The sequence below is a fragment of the Epinephelus fuscoguttatus genome, linkage group LG6 (assembly GCF_011397635.1).
Source record: "Epinephelus fuscoguttatus linkage group LG6, E.fuscoguttatus.final_Chr_v1".
NCBI classification, from domain to species: domain Eukaryota; kingdom Metazoa; phylum Chordata; class Actinopteri; order Perciformes; family Serranidae; genus Epinephelus; species Epinephelus fuscoguttatus.
In genome coordinates, this window is record NC_064757.1 from 35,125,658 (window position 1) to 35,145,208 (window position 19,551).

General features: G+C 40.0%; 1 protein-coding gene across 2 annotated transcripts; it reads left to right on the forward strand.

Annotated features, from left to right (window-relative positions):
- The first annotated feature begins 391 nt into the window (after positions 1–391).
- On the forward strand, positions 392–18,213 carry malt1 (MALT paracaspase 1). 2 transcript variants are annotated; one of them, XM_049578417.1, is made up of 17 exons: positions 392–772; positions 4,744–4,910; positions 5,323–5,444; positions 7,825–7,972; positions 8,799–8,977; positions 9,139–9,235; positions 9,343–9,390; positions 10,666–10,689; positions 10,798–10,842; positions 12,633–12,836; positions 12,959–13,136; positions 13,365–13,436; positions 13,535–13,662; positions 14,179–14,328; positions 16,276–16,433; positions 16,920–17,045; positions 17,305–18,213. In XM_049578417.1, exons 1-17 carry the CDS (start codon positions 624–626, stop codon positions 17,794–17,796), a joined length of 2,487 nt encoding a protein of 828 aa, XP_049434374.1. In that variant the 5' UTR covers positions 392–623; the 3' UTR covers positions 17,797–18,213. The 2 variants fall into 2 exon arrangements, with proteins under 2 accessions (XP_049434374.1, XP_049434375.1); XM_049578418.1 differs by lacking the exon at positions 9,343–9,390.
- The last annotated feature ends 1,338 nt before the right edge of the window (positions 18,214–19,551 follow it).

Genomic DNA, 19,551 nt, shown 5'->3' on the forward strand with positions numbered 1-19,551 from the left:
TCCTCGGCTGCACTGGCTCTTGGAGAGAATGGATTACACTTGCTTAATTACACCTGCTACCCATAAGTCCTCTTTGCAAATGTACATTTCTATACTCATCTTTAGATTTGTTATTTGCACCGGCACTTTTGGGGCTGATTTATAGTTTTATTCATATTTTATTCAGAGAGTCAAATACAATGAAATTTCGTTCTTATGTGCACTGTTGACGGTGTGGATTTGAATATCAATAGTATCCATAATAATAATAATAATAATAATAATAATAATAATAATAATAATAATAATAGTAAGTCATTTTATTCGGCAGAATCAGGCAAAGTGGTAATACACAGTGCAACACTCAACTTTAGTCACACTTGCAGAACTGAGCTTCCATATTCAAAATCTAGTCGTTCACCAGCAGCGTATCATCTTGGTGCACACACACTCTTTGACAGAGGCAGCCCGCAGCTGCGTGGGGGGAAACCAAGACAGAGCAGTAGGTGTGTCAGTATCACTTTTGCCGTTTCTTCCAGGAAGTAAACTTTTTGTCTTGAATTGAAGTATTTGTCAGGTGCAGTGTAGCAGAGTCTCCGGTCTGATAGAGACGTGTCGATGGTAAAGTTCTGCTGCTGGCCGCCATGTCGGATACTTTGGAGCGGTCCACGAAGATCAACTTGTTGAAGGAGCCGGTGGTGAAGAAACTCTGTGAGGTGTTGGACAAATCCAGTAATAAAGGATGGCGAAAACTGGGAGAGATAGTCGGCAATGAGAAGCGGTTTAAAGTCAGGTAGGCTGAAAGTCTGAATACAGACTGTAGAGTGTATAAAATGTAATTTATATATAATGTCGTGTTTCTGATTCCCAGCACTTTCTATTTTATGTTATAACGTGAAATGCTCTAAGACCATACTTCATTATATGTATTGAATATAATGTTACTGTCCATTTTAGAATTAAAATGCCTAGTTATTACTGTACTTAAATAGTGCAAGTCAAGTAGATGATGCCATGCATTGAATGGCAAGGTGCTGCACTGCGTTTGGAGCCTTGAAATAACTTTATTCAAAGTGTATACTCACAGATAGGAGTATGATATAATATAAGAGATACACAAAGGACACTCTAGATAATAAGAATACTTTATACTAGTCCATACCCATTGAGTGCACAGTTGCCCACGTACAGTTTCACATGGTGTGTTTTTGAGATACAGGTTATAGGAAATTAGAGACTAAATAGTCAACTGAACCCTTTAAGAAGAGCAATGTATTCAGACAGAGCTTTTGTGAATTTGATAGTACGATTGCTTTAGTACCATTGCCACATAGTGGGATAGTTAGTGGGCTAAAACTGTACATTAGTAGTTGAGGTAGCATGTTGAAAGGCAGATAGTTAAAGTGTTTATATGTTGTATTGACTTAAAAGTGGGGCACACTGGTAGTTCACATGGGACAGGTGCGGCTAGCCCTTGTTGCAGCAGCATACCATACCATGACTTAGTGATAACAAAAATTAGACAAAAAAACCCAACATTGGGCCACAGGGGGAGCCACAGCGACCGGTCGCATTTTAGCCATTTTTAAGCATTTTTTTGTTGTTATAGCGCCACCCAGTTGCCAATTAGAGTTAAATTTCTCCAGTCACCTTGAGGCGTCCTGTTCTACATATCTACCAAGTTTAGTAAAAATCCATATGGCGGTTAGGCCTAGATAAGAAATGAGCTCTCTAGCGCCCCCATTTTGTTTGATGGGGTCAGTAATGGAGGGGTCCCCTCAGATTATGTGTGGTCATATGCCTACAAAGTTGCGTGGTGATGGGTGAAACCCTTGAGATGTTATACACCTTTATGTGATGAGCCACGCCCTCCGCAATATTCATTGCCTTATAGAAGCTCAGTTTTAGTAAGTTTTCCAACTTTTGCCAAGAGGGAACTTTAGATATTGGTCCCTAGATTATGTTCACCCAGTTTCATGCAGATCAGTCAAACTTCCTAGGAAGAGATCGATTTTAAGTGTTTTTCAAAAAATTCAAAATGGAGGAAAATCTATATAACCGGAAGTTATGGGTTCTTGAGGCAAATTTCTTCCTCATGAGGAGAGGCATCTCTGTGCGACGTTTCACGTCTCTACGACATACAGGGCATGAGATATGCCCATTCAAAGTTTGACATTTCAGTTGGTTGCTATAGCGCCCCCCTTTGGCCAATTGATGTAATATTGCTTCATTCGCAGAATGACACACCCACGCACAGAGTTTTTGTCACTATATAGTAAGATAAGATTGTGTATGTATGTACACCTACAGATGAGTCAGTGATGTAGTAGATTATAATGATGTAATAAAACTATCACGTTCAAGTGATGCAGTCTGCTCCCGGGGTCATGCAGTTCAGTGGCACAAATTAAAGGACTAATCTGTAGGTTTTTGACAGGTTTAATATCACATATATAATTGAGAAATTAGAGATGCAGAGAGAGAGAGCGGCTTGGTCTTGGCAAGGTTCTGGAAACATCCATAAGCCCAAATCGGTAGAAAAAGATTTCCGCAGACTTACATCTACGCAGTAGTTCACTTTATTGATGAGTTTTTGGTCTCTTTGGCCTTCATCAGAGCGTACATAAGCATACATATTTTTTTTTTTTAAATCCTCTACCACCAGGGGTAGTGCACAGGTGTATGTTACACACTGCCAATGATGACACTAAGATTGGTTACTTTTACCTTTTGTTGCCTTATGTACGCTCTGATGAAGGTCAAATAGACCAAAAGCTCAACAATAAAGTGGAACACTGCACAGATGTAAGTGTGCGGAAATCTTTTCCTACCAATCAATTTAAGCATTTTTTCAGTCCTGTGTTTTGAAATTGTGTGCTTGAGATAATACGCTATCTTTCACATTTAGAGCACAATTATACCGCCAATCGTACTTACAAGATGTAAAGGAAAATAACATTTAAAGGTCCAAAGGATTTAGTGGCATCTCGCAGTGAGGTCGCAGAGCTAAAACTTCTCCTGTGTGCCAAGCTTGTACGACAACTATGGTGGCTGGCTGACACAAAGTAATTTTAGTATAATACTAAAATAGAAGGAAAAGACCACAATACCCTAAAGGACATAAAGTGTACAGTGACGTCCCTACTGCAGGTGTTTTATAGGAGTGAGACGTATTTGACCACTGTTGTTCGGATTATGAAAATACAATGGCACTTCTGTCATGTAGCGGCCCATCTCGACATGAGCCTGTTAAACAGTCCTAAGTGAGAGAAATGCTGCTGTAGGAACGACAACAAGAGACCAGTAATCTCAAGGAAAGTGAAATGAGATGATGGCGACATTAAGACCGTGACCAAGTGGTAGAATGGCACTGTCTGGAGCCAGTGTTTGGTTTGTCCCTTCTGGGCTACTGTAGAAACAACATGGCGGACTCCATGGAAAAGGTGACGCTCTGTATGTAGATATAAACAGCTCATTCTGAGGTAACAAAACACATTTACTCTTACTTTTGGGTGATTATAAACGAATGATTTTTTTTTTTTTTTTAGAAATATTATATACAACTTCTCTTAATAGATACCCCTGAATCCTCTTATTTTCATCAAAGACGTACCACTTGTGATGTACAGACATATCTATCTGGATCAGTATATTGATTAGATGAGCAATGATCCAGTATCATCAATGCAAAGTGAAAACATCAATACATTTCACCATCTTGAAGATGTGCCCTTCTTGTTTAATTCCCATGGCACGTTTGTGGCACTATTTCTGTTCGAGCACACTTCCTTCCTAAACATTTAAACAGTGCTAACAGCCTGGCACCAGATAACGTGAGAAACCAAGATAAAGACAATGAGGATATTTACTGATATTGTCACATATCGATCGCAGGTCCCTGAATTGAAATCGTATTGAGGCAGACTTTCTGATACCAGCAAACATGGTACTGTTGTCCAAAGAACTGATATATTGTATTGTGATGAAACTTGTGATTTACACCCTTAATCACCATTCAGTTTCACATTATTGTACGATCACCTAGTCTAGATACTGTACACTTTCAGTCCAGCTTGCCTTTATATAGTAATTACATGTTTATGCTACCTTTTGTGAAGCTGTATGTCCACATCTGCATCTTCTAAATTTGTGCAAATACACAGAGCTACGTACTACTGCATGACAGGGCTCCCACAGTCATGGAAAACCTGGAAAAGTCATGAAATTACATAATTCCCAGGCCTGGTAAACTCATGGAATTAGTAAAATCCTTTAAGGTTTTGGAAAAGTGAAGGAAGTTTGTTGTGTGTAATGAAACTGTTACAGGAAACTTCAGTGGAAAACACTGCATGTAATGTAACAGCAAATTTGTTTTCTGCCGCTGCTGACGTAACGTAGCTGTGAAATGCATCGATGTGTGACGTGTTGTTTACCTTCACATACGTCTCTTCATTTTCTCTGCGTTCAGTCTCTCCTTCCATGTGTGCCAGTTAGTTGGAATTATGTTTGAATAGGGTTTGAATCTGATATGACTGAGGGAAAATAACATTGTGACAGTGTCCCAAAGGTGCCATACCTGTACTACTACTTTTAAATTGTGGAAAGGGTCATGAAAGTGTTATAATGGATCCTTGTAAAGTCATGGAAAAGTTCTGAAATTTTGTCCATGAAAATGTGTAGGAGCAAATTCCTTGTTTCTGTCAACATATTTGTCCAATAGATTTGATTCTGATATCTGAAATGTGACATGCTGTCGTTCTCCAGCTCAGACGACATGGAGATGTGCTCTCTGAAGGTGCTGGAGCTGGAGGGAAGTCCAAGCCGCATGCTGCTGAGGCTGATGGGAGAGCGAGGCTGCACCACGGGTCACCTGGTTGACTACCTCCAAACTCTGGGTAACTCGGAGGCCCTGCAGTGCCTGAAACCATCAGGTACAGTAAATACGCCTCCAGACTGGCTATCATGTTGTCAGGTATCCAAAGTAGGCTGATGTTTGTTCTGTGTGTTGAATTTATGACTCACTTTATGGTGCAGACACTTATAGTACACTGCCAGGCAGGTTACAGTCAGTGCAACACTAGACAAGCATGCATTCAAGTATCAGTTTGGGTTTTTGAAACAGGAAACACGTTTATTCCAACATTACAATATTGGTAGTGTGGTAAGTAAAGTGAAACTGCATGTGCACTTTTGGGAAACCACAACGCCGTATAAACCCAGTTTGGTGATTTTGATACATGACATTAAATGTTCTTTGCTACAGATACATGAAACCAATTGAAAATCAGAGTGACAATTTAAAACAAAGTGTGAATTCAAAGTAAAAGTCTCCTAAATCTACAGCCCTGCAGATCCTCATTCAGCCCCAGTCGGTGGCTCTCATATCTGGACATAATCTGCGCCTGAGCTGTCACGCTGTGGGCAAATCTCCAGTACAGTACCAGTGGTTCAAGAGCAAGGAAGAGGTGAGCTTTTATCGCTGTACATCAGTATTGTCTAGTTCAGGATTCAAAGGAAATTTAGAGATAAAACAATCACAAACTGCAGTTCGAGTGTCAGATGAACAGGCCTGGGCCTGAAATCTGCTTCACTACAGCCTCTCCATTCTCCTGGCTTGAATGCCCAGAACAAAACATTTTGCAGCTATAATACTGCAGCTTTATGAACTCATGGTCCCTTTTTTGTTTGTTTGTTTTTCATTTAAAGTAGTTAAAGAAGCTGAAATAAAGATTAAAAAAACATGATATGATGTTACACAGCAAACACAGTGAGACACTCCTCTGGCAGCTCTGCATTCCCAGATTGAGAAACATATGTATATTATGTCTTTATTAGTCCATAATGTTGACATGAATAGCATACTGTAGGTTGTTTTACATATTGTGTGTCTGAAACTTTGCTGTAAAGGAAACATTTAATACTTACTGGTTCTATAAATCAAAAAGGTGAAGGTGGAAGAGGGATGTCGTCTGTTAGGTTGGTCTGGGAGGATGTATTAAAGATCGGGCAGAGGGAGACTCAGTGTGAGGTTTCAGTCTCAGGTGTTTTTCTGCCCGAGCTGATCACAGGCCTCCGGACGGTACCTAGAATGAGACATGGGAGAGGTATGCACCAGACTGAATAACAAGAGATGCGGGAAGAGGGGAAGAGAGGATGAAGGAATGTTGGTACGGATGAGGTAGGGAAGGGTAGGATGATGGATGAAGGGAGGGTGGGTTGAGAAATTGAAGACAAACAGCAGGATGGGTTGACGAGGGATAAGTTGGCTGGGTAGGTAAGCAGAGGCGTGGCCCTGCTCCCAAACCTAAGTTAACAAAACAATTTCTTTAATACAGTCTTCAAGCTTTCCAGGAGGTGTACTTGAATTTAATTGCAGTGGACAATATGTTAAATGCACAAACTCTTAACTGCAAAACCTTTCAGATACTCATCCATCCTTCCTTCCTACAGGTGTCAAAAGAGGCTCTTAAGGTTTTACTATACAGGATTTTCCCTTAATAAACATTATGTACAGACGTATACAGAAGTAATCCCTCTCAATCATCACTTATGACCCACTAGAATTGTGTGGACATATATTTTTCTGCACAGACTCTGCTTCTTTGCTGTGTTCAGGACGTTTCTGGGCGTGTACCCCCACAGTGCTCAGGTGAGGTCAGGGCTTTATTAGCTGAAAAAAAAAAAAAAAACAGCGAGGTGAAACAACAAATGAGAGTGAATCTGGGATTGGCTTTTGCATCTTATCCCAAACTACAGGCACAATCTTTGACAATTACAACCTTCAGTTGTGCTGTGTGTGTTGGACCACTAAAAGTGAAGTGGTCAAATTACTCACTGTTTCTCTTTTCCACCACAACCCAAAACAAGTTATTCAGAGCTGGTTAATTTCAAGAGGAAATGTTACATATACAGCACTTTACTTCAGCATGGCTCTCACCCTCCCCACAACGCTCTGGTCGAACAAAGGAGCACCTTCAGCCTGAGACTGATTGCTCCTAAATGCACCACTGAGCGCAACAGGAAGTCATTCTTACCTGTGGCCATTAAACTGTACAACTCCTCCCTCTGATGATCGGACTCATTTGGCTATTTATAAAACAAAACAAACAATATAACTACTCATTCGCATTTCATTTATAACGCTACAACCATTTCATTGTATATTGTATATATTTCAGATTGTCTACTTTACGATTTTATTATTTATTTTTATTTTATTGTCTACTTTAATATTTATTTTATTTTAATGTCTACTTTAATATTTTATTTTATTTATTTTCATTGTCTATTATAGTATTTTATTTATAACTTCATCTTTATCTCTTGTTTCCATTCATGCTGTATTTCTATTTCTACTTTGCACGGAGCACTGGAACAAAAACAATTTCCCCCCGGGGATTAATAAAGTATTCTGAATCTGAATCTGAATCTGAATCTTAAATCCATCCACATACTTTTACCTTTTATTTATCTGAAACTAGAGTTCGACTGCTGCTTTTGTAAAGGATGGCACTTTGTTTTGCCAGCATTCTGTCTTTAAATTCGATATTTTCTTACACAAATATTGGGCTTGGATTGCTTGCTTCTGCATAGTTTTCTTCACAACTAAAACTAAAACCCTAACAGGCATCTTATGCATTCAGTAGGATACACTCAGATACACGTATTGGACAAGATAACATTTTAAAGAGTTACTAGAGTGAGGGAAGGAGAGCTAATATGAAGAAGGGCGTAAGGAGATAAGACGTAAGCCTGCAGATGGGGAACGCTGTTTCTCTTCTGGACTGTAATAATGTTACACTTTGCTTTTTGGTAAATATGATTCATATCTTTACACATCCTCAGGTGCCAAACTGCTCCTTTCCAGACCTGGTGATAAGTCCAGTCCATCTGAAGGATGCCGGCTTTTACATCTGCAGGGTCAACAGTGGAGACACGTTTGAATTCAGCCAGTGGGCTCAGGTGGACGTCCTGAATGTCACCATGTCATGCGGTGAGATATTCAATGTGTTTAAAGGGACAGTTCACCCCCAAATCAATACATATTTTTCCTCTTACCTGTAGCGCTGTTTATCAGTCTAGATTGGTTAAGTGTGAGTTGCAGAATGTTGGAGATATCTGCCGTAGAGTTGTGAGCAGTTTAGTGTAGGAACTATTTTCTTTCTACCAAACTACACCCGCCAACTGTATCACCACGCAGAAGGAAGCTAGCTTGTTGCTAGCTCACTGAGCACCACTGAACTAAATAACGTTACAGCTTAGCCGGGGGGGACGCCATTAATGTTGAGCCTCTCATCCATAAGTAGATGCACGCTTCCTTCTGCGTGGTGATACAGTTGGCAGGTGTAGCTTGGTAGAAAGAAAATAGTTCCTACATGAAACTGCTCACAACAAGGTCTGTTGATTATCTTGAGTAACCAGGTCATGATTTCTGGAAAGAGACATTGCTGTGGAGTTTTTCAAATCTATTTTTTGGCGCTTTGAGCACCACAAGCTGAGTGCCATCTACTGTAGTTTCATTATATTCAAGAGAAGGCAGACATTTCTATGGCTGGTAAAACATGTGTTTTTCATTTATAAATGCCTTTTGTCTCTTTTGATGTGAACTACTTCAATTGTTTTACATATTTTAAAGTGTCTGCATTAGTTTAAGGACATGAAATGTTTATGTTTAGAATAAGTGACTCCTGTAGCAACTGGACCTCTCTCTGGACCCTAACTCTTATATATCCTGTGAGAATTACTAGCTGAAGCAGGAATCTTTTAACTAGATACAGTAGATAATGTACTTATGATGTGTTCTCTCCCTCCGCTACCAGGGCAGAGTTATCATTCCTTGGAGGGTCGGCTGAAGTTGGTGATCCAGCCTCAGTCCCAGCGGCTACATGTTGGGGAAAACCTGCAGCTGGAGTGTGGAGCCGTGGGACGACCGATCCCTCGGTACCAGTGGCACAGAAATGGAGTCCCGGTCCCTAACGCCACAAAGAGGAAACTCACGGTTAGGAGACATTGTATAAGTAGTACTGATACAAAAATGTAACCCTTAACTTCTTGTTTGGACTCTTTCTCCGATTATAGTTCTCAGACATCACAACGTGCAAGCGTTTTACTTACTTACTAAGGGGACGGAGTCTTAATAAAAACATCTGTGCATTTCAGATTCCTCACTCGATGCAGGATCACCACGGCAGGTATCGCTGTGAGATCAGCAGCAGCACTGAGAGAATGTGGACCAATGAGGTTAACGTCGTGATTGGTATGTCACACTTCAGTAAATTTATTGATACTGTTATTACAGCGCTGTGAGACCCGCTCTGTTGTGGTTACATCTGAGTGATTATTTGCTCTGCTCTTGACCAAAAGAACCAGGGATATCTGTCCAGATTTCAGAGGCAATGGAGTGCTCTGAAGGTAGAGTTGAAAGCAGCGGTGTATCAAATGGCAGTAGGGTAACGACAAGAGGGTTTTAACTGCATGCAAGTGTTAATTATAACTCTGTAACTGCACGTGGGTCCTGATTATTGTCACATAAACACTAACCAGTACAGTACTCACAGGGTTTGATCTACAAGGTTTCACATGCATGATTTTTTTGATTTTACTAAAATCATTACTTTTAATCAGTTGTACTCTAAATGATGGCTGTGTTCTATGTTTATCTTACTGTCAACAAATGAAATGAAAAGACCAAAACCAGAGGAACTGATCCTGTCAGCCTGTAGTATTATCTGTGTATCAAAGTGAGATGTAGCTTATTCGTCTGTGCCATTGTTGTCTGAAAAACACTATTAACTATAAACCACATATTGTTGAGTCACACTGTTGCACAGGTGACATGTTTTTTTCTTAGAATTAATACATGTACCATCCTGCCACAGCTGTAATACTCACCAGAGCAGCAAATGTGTCTGAAAATAGTCCCCAATAAATGCATGTATTGCTCTTGTTTGAGCAACATTAGCTAAACAACTACAGTGACCAGCTGTGACTGTTGAATTCTAAGTTAGTACTGATCTTTAAAATAATAATTTGGCCAATAGCCGATGCTGATACAGACAATTTTTGTTGTTGTTGTTTATTTAGCATGTCTGCCTTGATGTAGCTAGATGTGAGATGCAGAGCAACATGACAACAAACCACACACGTGCACGGCACCTGTTAACCTCTTGCGGCATGCCAGAGTCAGAACTGGCTAGTGGCTTGTCTTCCGAATCAGCAGCTTATCGTGCCTCTGCAGCTACTGTCATCTGAGTCTGACCACAAATAACTGACATAACATTTAGCCGGCAAAAAACTGATGTGACACCACAGATAAACATCTGCCAGTGCCACTGGTGAGTGACATCTTAATTGCTGACAGGCTGATGGCAGTCAACAAGGCGAATATCGGCCACGGATAAAGCAGTGCATCCCTATTGAGCTTATGTCAGAAATAAAACCATCTTTTAGTGACCTGTGGTTTTGGTTAGTTTGGTTTTGGATTCGCTGACAATAAGAAAAACATAGAATAACACCAGCCTTAATCTCTATGTTTAATTCTAATTAGTTGATTCAACTGCATGAATATTAGACACCTACTGTACATACTAATCATTTTTTCCTGAATCAGTAGAATATTTTTTATAACACCTACCTAGAAATGCTCAGCTTATGTGATGGTAATGTATTTGTATTTTTGATTCCTAGATGACATTTATGCCATTGGAGGAGGTAAGACTTATCATATCCATGAAGTATTCATACATACCTATTTGAACAGTTATTTTCCACATACAGAACTTTCTTTATAATCCTCTAATTGTGACATTGTAATTTTAGGTTCCAGTGATTTATTCCTGAATAGTATTCCAGAACAACTTTATGGTAAGTGTCTTTCAACACACTTCTTTATGTTAGTGAATTATCAGTATGACTACACTAGTTCTTCTGCTGTATCTTAGTGAATAATACATCTGATGCACAGTTCCTCTATATGTGAACTAAGCTGCTGTCGTGTCTGATATGATCTGGATCTTTGTCCTGACCTGCCGTCAGTTCCTCTGTCAATATGAAACCAAAATACAGATATGAAACTTGTAGCTTTCTTGTAACATATGATGTCGGCAGCCACACAGGTGGACACAATAACACTTTAAAGCAAAATGACGTCCAACAGCACCTCAAAAAACACATCCAGAGTTTCATCAATGTCTCTGACACCAGAAAAGAAGAATTAAAAGCAGACTGGTGACATGACATCAAACAGCTATTAATGTCATTGTATTCAAAGACAGATGACCCACTTCCTGCCTACATTTCTTTGGAAGTTTGATTTTTATCACTACCTGAAATACTGATGTAAAGATGAATCTTTTTATAGATCTTCTTCTGAAAGGGGAATTTGTTTCTCGCTTCTGTCATAAAAAAGAGGATATAGAGTAAAAGCAAGACACAAAAACACACTAACCTTTATTACAAGACTCTGCTTTGACACACATTGAGATGGATCAACCAGTGAGAAAAATCTAAGCAAACTAAACTGGCATGAAGGCAAGATTATTTTTCAGCTATAATCTTGATAAGATAAGCTATATCTTGCTTTGTACTGTACATATCTCGGTCACAATTCTTTCATAACCCAATTTTAAGGATCCTTATTAAAACATATTTGCTTATGTAATGTGTAAATAAGGAATATTAAGCGATGTAATAATGATAATGAAGTTTATTTATAGAGCACCTTTCATACAAGAAATGCAGCACAAATGTCTTTCATATAAGGGCATTATAAGCACTGAGTGCTTCACATGAAAACAGGCATAAAGGACATTTAAAACAGTTTAAAACGTGGATTAACTGGTTCATAAAGTCATAGAGTTGTAAAACAATACAACTCTATGTATATATTTACTTTATGAAGCCGACAGTAAAAAAGTTTGCAACTATAATATCAGTGGTAACTGTGTGCCGCTTTTTTTAAGCAATACTTGTGTAGCTGAGCATCCTGGGTTCACCTAACCGAATAATTAAAAGAACAATAAGTGGGACAAAAGAAAGTGTAACAGCTCCAACAGCAACCGCTGCCCATTTATTATCCTTCACATCAGTAAAGTCTCACACATGCCTGAGTCCCCTAAAACAGCAGAACGTCACCCCACAACTTTCTCTGCCCTACGGCAACTCAACAGGGACACACAATATAGAACAGTCTGTTACATTTGTATTGTTATGCCTCTGCACCAGCGACAGATGGGGCCAGAGGCATAATGTTGTCATGTCATCAGTCTGTCCTGTTCTTGTGGACATGACATTCCAAGAATACCTGAAGGCAATATCTCCAAATTTGACACAACGATTCACTTTGACTCAGCGATTAACTAATTAGATTTTGGTGGTCAAAGGTCACTGTGACCTCACAAAACATGTTTTTTACCATAACTCAAGAATTCACACGCTAATTATGACAAAATTTCAAAAATGATGAAGTGATGACATCTTATATTCAAAAGGTCAAAGGTCAAGAATAGTGTGAATCACATTTATCACTTGAACTTGTACAGTTTGCAGCATTTTTCATCTCGAGTTCTAAAAGATGTTTCATTGATGCGTCCAAGTTGTTTCCCCTCCCATAGTTTAACAGTATGGTTTTCGTCCTCTCTTGTGTCTCCTCTCAGCGACTGACAAAGTTGCCCTGCTGATCGGCAACCTGTCTTACAAGAACCACCCGCAGCTCAAGGCTCCCATGGTGGACGTGTACGACCTCACCAACCTCCTGCGGCAGCTGAACTTCCAGGTGGTTTCACTGCTGGACCTCACAGAGTCGGAGATGAGGAACGCTGTGGACGAGTTCCTGTTGCTGCTTCACAAGGGAGTCTACGGTGAGTTTAGAAACCTGTGGACGGTTCTAGATGTGATCATAGATCCGGACATATTCACTCCCCAAAACTGTAATTCAATGAATTATGTTTTTGTTAACTGAAATCCACACTTACCTCTTCAGGTCTGCTGTACTACGCTGGTCACGGATATGAGAACTACGGCAACAGTTTCATGGTGCCGGTCGACGCACCAAACCCGTACCGCTCAGCCAACTGTTTGTGTGTGCAGAGCATCCTCAAACTGATGCAGGAGAAGGAGACAGGCCTCAATGTTTTCCTGCTGGACATGTGCAGGAAGAGGTGAGTCAGTAGGTCAGTGGCTCAATTCTGTCAAATTTATTAAATATAACTGATGCTCTTATTCAGAGCCTTTTAAAATACATGTAGATAAAAAGAGTATAATTACTACTGTACATCAACAGAACACTGCATCCAAAGCTTTACTAAATATTAATATTACCACAATATGAGAATACATTAGAGTGATTATTGCACCTTTCAATCTTGTGTTTTTTAATCATTTTCCAGGAATATTCACGATGACAGCGCTCCAAACATTGTCCTCAGAGTCACAGCCAACATTGTCTTTGGATACGCTACGTAAGTTTGAAACGTCAAAGCATTCAAAACTACATTTACACACTTTATGTTTTTAGGAAATTATAAAATGTTGTATTCTTTGTGTTTTGGCTGCTCAGGTGCCAAGACGCAGAGGCCTTCGAGCTGAGCTCCAGCGGCTTCACCAATGGCGTGTTTGTCAAGTTTTTGAAGAAGCGGCTGCTGGACGATGAGAAGATCACCGTGGTGCTGGACAGAGTCGCTGAGGGTGAGAGAGGAGCACAAACACAATACATAAGAAGAACTGGTTTTAAAATGGCAGCACTTTCTTCTTAAATGAATTTGTGCCTGAGAATATCATCAGGTCACCATGGAGAACTGTGATAAAAGAATTAAAAGACCACTTTTCAGTGTTTGTTTATGAAGTCGATTGCTTTACAGTTGCAGCCACAGGAAATTAAATGTTGCTTGCTTTGCATTATTGATGTGAAATTTGTATCCGCTTGCTTGTGGGCTAATGGAGTTTCCCTTAGATCCAGGGTTATTGAAGGAAACTGACTTGAGGTTACTGTAAGATGCACTTACCATTAAACGACGTTGAGGATGTGGACAGGTCTTTAACATGAGCTCAGGGTGGGTTAATTAAATGTGCTAACATAATGAGAGTCTCACAGTGCTCGTTGCCTGGTTGGATCCAGTTTCAACTCATGTAAAGATATTTTTTGAGCTTTACAGTCCAGACAAGCTGTTGTTGAACATGTGATTTGTAACTTCTTGTGTCCAGACATGGGTCAGTTTGATGCTACGAAGGGGAAGCAGGCTCTGGAGATCCGCAGCAGTCTGTCAGAGAGGAGAGCGCTGACCGATCCTATTATGCCTGGTGACAGCGCTGATGTGGCTCACGCTCGCAGCCTCCAGTGGGCAAAGGCTCACGGTGAGCATAAAACACAAACTTAATTTTTACTTTCAGTTCGTTTGCCTGGTTGTCAGCAGGATTAAAGAAAAACGACCAGCTTGAATTTAATGAAACTTAGTGTAAGGTTGTAGCATGGACCAAGGAAGAATCCAAGAAATTTTTGATCACGCAGTGGATGCACGACTTATTTTTCACTTTTGTTAACACTGCAAGATAGCATTTGGTCTTGGTGGAATAACTGCCATCTTAAAAGCCAGCATATGGTAGTAAAGTTTAACAGTGACAAAACATCACCAACGGTAGAAGTGTAAGTAAACTGGCTCTGGGGTAGCTTATGTAACTGGTGGACTCAAGTGTTGTCTGCGTTGTGTTGATATGAAGAGGCCAGACCATGGATTTCTTTGGAGGCAATCTCTGTTTATTCCTGACAACTCTGACAGCAAGAGGTAAAAAGCAAAATCCTCCATCAATTCCGACCATATAACTCAAGCCACTACACATATTAGGTGACACAGGAATATGTCAGCATAACATACAATAAGGTTAGGCTGAAAAATGAACTTAAACATAGCTTAACAGCACTAAAACACAACACGAAAGCAATGTCACTCACCTCTCCCATGGAGTACAACAGCAAAAAGGAAGAGGTAAGGTGGGAGACACCCCTTTATAGGTGGGGCACCCCCAAAGTTATAGTATAGTTATAGTATCAAACGTTCCACATATTGACTATGAAGGCACTAAGCGTGTCAGGTGATAACAATGGAAACACATTTTGTGTAATAATAATACTTAATATTACACATATTACTGCTGTATAACTGAGCTTGTTACACCTTTACATGTAGCTGCTATGATTTGGTTTTGGAAATATATCCAGACATACATGGTGGCTGCACTTGCAGATTTACATATCATAAAGGACTTTACTTTTGACCTCTGTGAAGGTCTGCGCTCATCGAGTGCCCTTCCAGTCGAAAATTTGTTTAGTGGCCACTGGGGAGCCCCAGTACTGCACACTAAGTCAAATGTTGACTCTGGTAATTGGTGATTAAACACACAGAGCTCACACTGTTATAATCACACCTGCACTCACGGGGGCTTCCCGAGGCAACCACACTGCTGATGGAAACAAGGTTGGAAGAGCGAGAAACACCTGATGACAACATTATCACCTCTGTCGTCAGCTCAGAAATATTTGCCTATGTATATATGCGTGGGTGGGTGGGTGGGGCATCCATGTTGTAACCTCCATCACCACTTTTTTCTAACGGCTGAGTGGGAGTTTCCATTTGAAAAACATGGATAAAATCGCCAATGAACCTGAACCCGCCCTCTAATCATCTTGTGACACCTCTTCTTGGGGACACTGGGGGTATCCCGGTCCTCAGGTTGGGAATCGCTGCTGTACACGAATTTAAGATTCTAACACTTTCATTTTTCCTTTTCTTCTGGTGATTTTTGTGCCTAGTAGTAATGTCAAACTCTCCAATTCTGAGCCAAGGATTTAAGATAGAGACAACATTTTTCTGTTGTAATGTAATGTGTTGACTATGCAGAAAAGCTTTAGTATATTTTCTGAAGGAAGGTGATCCAGGCACTCTGAAAAAATATAGAAAAACCAGGAAGTAGGTATTAAAAAGCCTTCACTGTTGTAGCTAAATCATTAAAAGAGCCCACATGTTTCGACCATTGCAGGTCTTTGTCAGGGCTTTCCTGCAGTGGTCGACATATGTTGGCTCTTTTAATGATTTAACTACTACAAATAAAGGGTGTTTAATATTTCCTTCCTTGTTATATGTGCCTGGATCGCCTTACTGTCAATCCTGTTGTTTCCTTTTCTCCACAAGATTTTGATCTACTTTTGTATATACAGTGCAACCGGTCGTCTCTCTTATTTTATCACATATTTGCTGTTACATTTTTTTAATGAGAACTTGTTTTGTTTTCTGTGTGTTACTGTAGAGCTTCCTGAGAGTATGTGTCTCAACTTCGACTGCGGCGCTCAGATCAAGTTGGGCTTTGCAGCAGAGTTCTCCAATGTGCTTGTCATTTACACTCACATCGTCAAGAAGCCAGACGACATGTCATTCTGCCAGGCGCACGTCACCGACTTCTCACAGGTAAGTGTGAGTGAGGTCATGAACACTGGTCATTAAGAAAGAGCAGAGAATTTCTCATCTTTCTGACTGACAGGTGCTTTTTCCCTTCAGATTTGAGGAACTAACAGACACAAAATGCATGAGTTATAAATGCACTTGAATCTATCTTCTTGAGTGTGGGTGTGTGCATGACACCTCACACTCTGCACCAGTTATTCTGTTTTCTCACTTTTTGCTCAAGACTAGAACATCTCGCTTCAACAAAAGCACGCATTCTGAAATAATCCACATCCTAAATGCCTCACAGGTTGCACTTTAACTTATCACTTAAAGGTCATGAGCCATATGGTTGCACTATTGTATGTAATGTATTGTTATTGCATTATCGTCGCGGCAGTGTGTTTTCCAAATCAACTGTGGTTGATATGGCAATTAATTACTGATTATGAGACATGTGTTTGTGCCTTCATACTGCACACTGCCACCTGCTTTTTCTCCTCACTGCAGGACCTTGATGTGGATCCCAAAGAGATGAACAGAGAGACTCCAGAGGAGACAGGGATCTACCTTCTGTCCAGCAACCTGCCACAGCACTGTCTTTACACCAGAGTCAGCTCACTGCAGAAACTCAAGGTAAAAATACAGTGAAACTCAGACAAGTTATTCTCTTAAATTCCTATAATGTCACCAAGAAATGTGCACGGAAAAAAAACGTCTTCGTTCTGATCACAATACTTAAATGTGAAGACCAACTTTCTGTGACTTAAAAACTCAGCTAGAAAACCTAAATTTGTCAATATAACTAAGCAACCAATGAAATCTTGCCGACTAATAACCTTTCTGGTTTGGTAATATTAATACTACCATTTCTCCTCTAACCCAACATTAACAGGAGGAGTTGGTCTTCACCGTGTGCCTTCAGGGCACCTTCACCGCCATGGATGACGAATCTGTCCACTGGACCAAAAGCATCAACATTGGCAAGCCGCTGATCGCCCGCCTGGACCTGCACCGTGCCATGAGGCGAAATAGCTGCCTGCAGACGTGCATGATGCCCCACAGCCCGTCCCACAGCCCCTGCCACAGCCCGGGGCCCGAACACCGCCTCCACCTCCACCACGGGTCGCACCAGGCCCAAGACTACAGCCGCCTGTCACCACAACACCTCTACCTGGACATGTACGAGCACCACCAGGGCGCAGTGGGAGGCTGTGGGGATTCCTACTACGACAACCTCAGCCAACCTCGCTACGATGCTGCGTACGACTCAGCTGGTGGACTTTCAACCTCGCCGGAGAGGTTCAGCATCCCCATAGAGACCACTGACGACATCAACGAGCTGCAGACTGTGTTCATCAACAGTCTGCAGCTTCAACAGCCTTGAAGCTGCTGCTCAGAAGAAAAGCTTTAAATATCTGACATTGTATCTGGAACACTGCTGCTCTTCCTGTTACATGTTGTTTAGAATATTATATTCCTCCAAATATAAGCATTATTTGCCTCGACAAGCTGTATACTGACTTTTCTACTTAAAAGAGTTTTGTAAATAAATGGAAGACTGAAACAGTGTATGATTGCTGCAGTCATGTTTTGTAAATGTCTATTTACCAATAATTAACTGAAGAAAAGTAAAAGGCACTGGATGGTAATCGTCAAGATCTGACAATCTGATATTTTTTTCAGAGCTGTACCTCTTAGAAACGTTTGTTTAAAAGTATGAGCCACATGCACAAATTAAAGAGGCATTAAGATTAATAAAATAAAGGATGAAGCAATCTGCCTTCACTGCAAGAACAGCATTGTAAACATTCCTTCATGTAACTAGTCTAAAAGAAAACTTGTCAGGAAGGTGAGGCTGGAGGAGCTCCCCCTGCTGTACAGTTACAGTAAATATCTTCAGGCATTTTATAATATACAGTGGGGGAAATTAGTATCCAACACGTCAACTTACTTTTCATTAAATGTATTTCCAATGCAGCTATTCACATTAAATTAAAACCAGACCTTGATTTTAATTCAAGGTCTGGCTCCGTTCATCTTCCCTCTGATAATATAGATTCTGCTGATACTATGAGAAGAGACACAGCCCCGTATCATGATGCTTCCACCTACGAGCCTCACTGTAGGTACAGTATTTTAGGTTCATAAACAGAACTATTTCTCCTCCACACATGGTGCATCATATTGTTGATGAAAAGCTCGTTTAAAATTTGCTACACAACATTCGGAGTAGTCTGTGTGGTTAGACAAGACAAATATTGAACTTTTCAACAAAAATGTAACGTAAATAAATTAACATATTAATAAATACAGGAATATATAGTTAAAGAACAATAAATGCAGATAAAGTATAATAACTCATTAACTTACAGAAAAAAAATATATGTAGGCTAGATGTACAAAATGTAGAAATAAATTTGACGTTTTCTTTTATTTGTCCTGTTTATCATTTTTGTTTTTTATGCATTAATCTATTTCCATAGTTATTTTTAACATTTATTTATTCTTTTATTTCTGTATTTATTTATTCCTGTGTATTTCTACATTTATTCCTGTACTTCTTCATGCTTTCATGTATTTCCCTATTAATTTATACATTTATTTATTTATTCGTTTTTTTATGTACTTATTGGTTCCTTATTTATTTATTGATACGCAAGTCATTTTTCATCTTCCGCAGCCTTTCTTTATTTGTGCAGTTTTATTTAGTAAATATCAGTGTCTGGTCCCCTCAGGATGGCAGTAGAGGGCCTCTCTATCAGGACTTCCCTCTCCTCCTCCAGCTCCCTCTGATACTCTTCTCCCAACTGCTCTCTTATGTCATCTCCATGGTGGATATTTTCAACACTCTGCATCTCACACCAAAATAATATAGACTGATAAATAGCACTACAGGTAAAAGGACAAAAATGTATTTTTAATTCGGGGGTGAACTGTCCCTTTAATTGAAGGAGCATATCAAATGTAGCATGAACTGAATGTGCCTGAGGGTGAGGGTGTTGAACTGGGTGTTATTATAAATATTGCATATATGGATTGTTTCTAGGAGTGGAAAGAAGGCTGGAGTACCCTACACAAGCAGAAGCATTCTGAAAACTCTCTTTTTTGGGCCCTCTCTTTTGCCTTTATAAATGTAGAG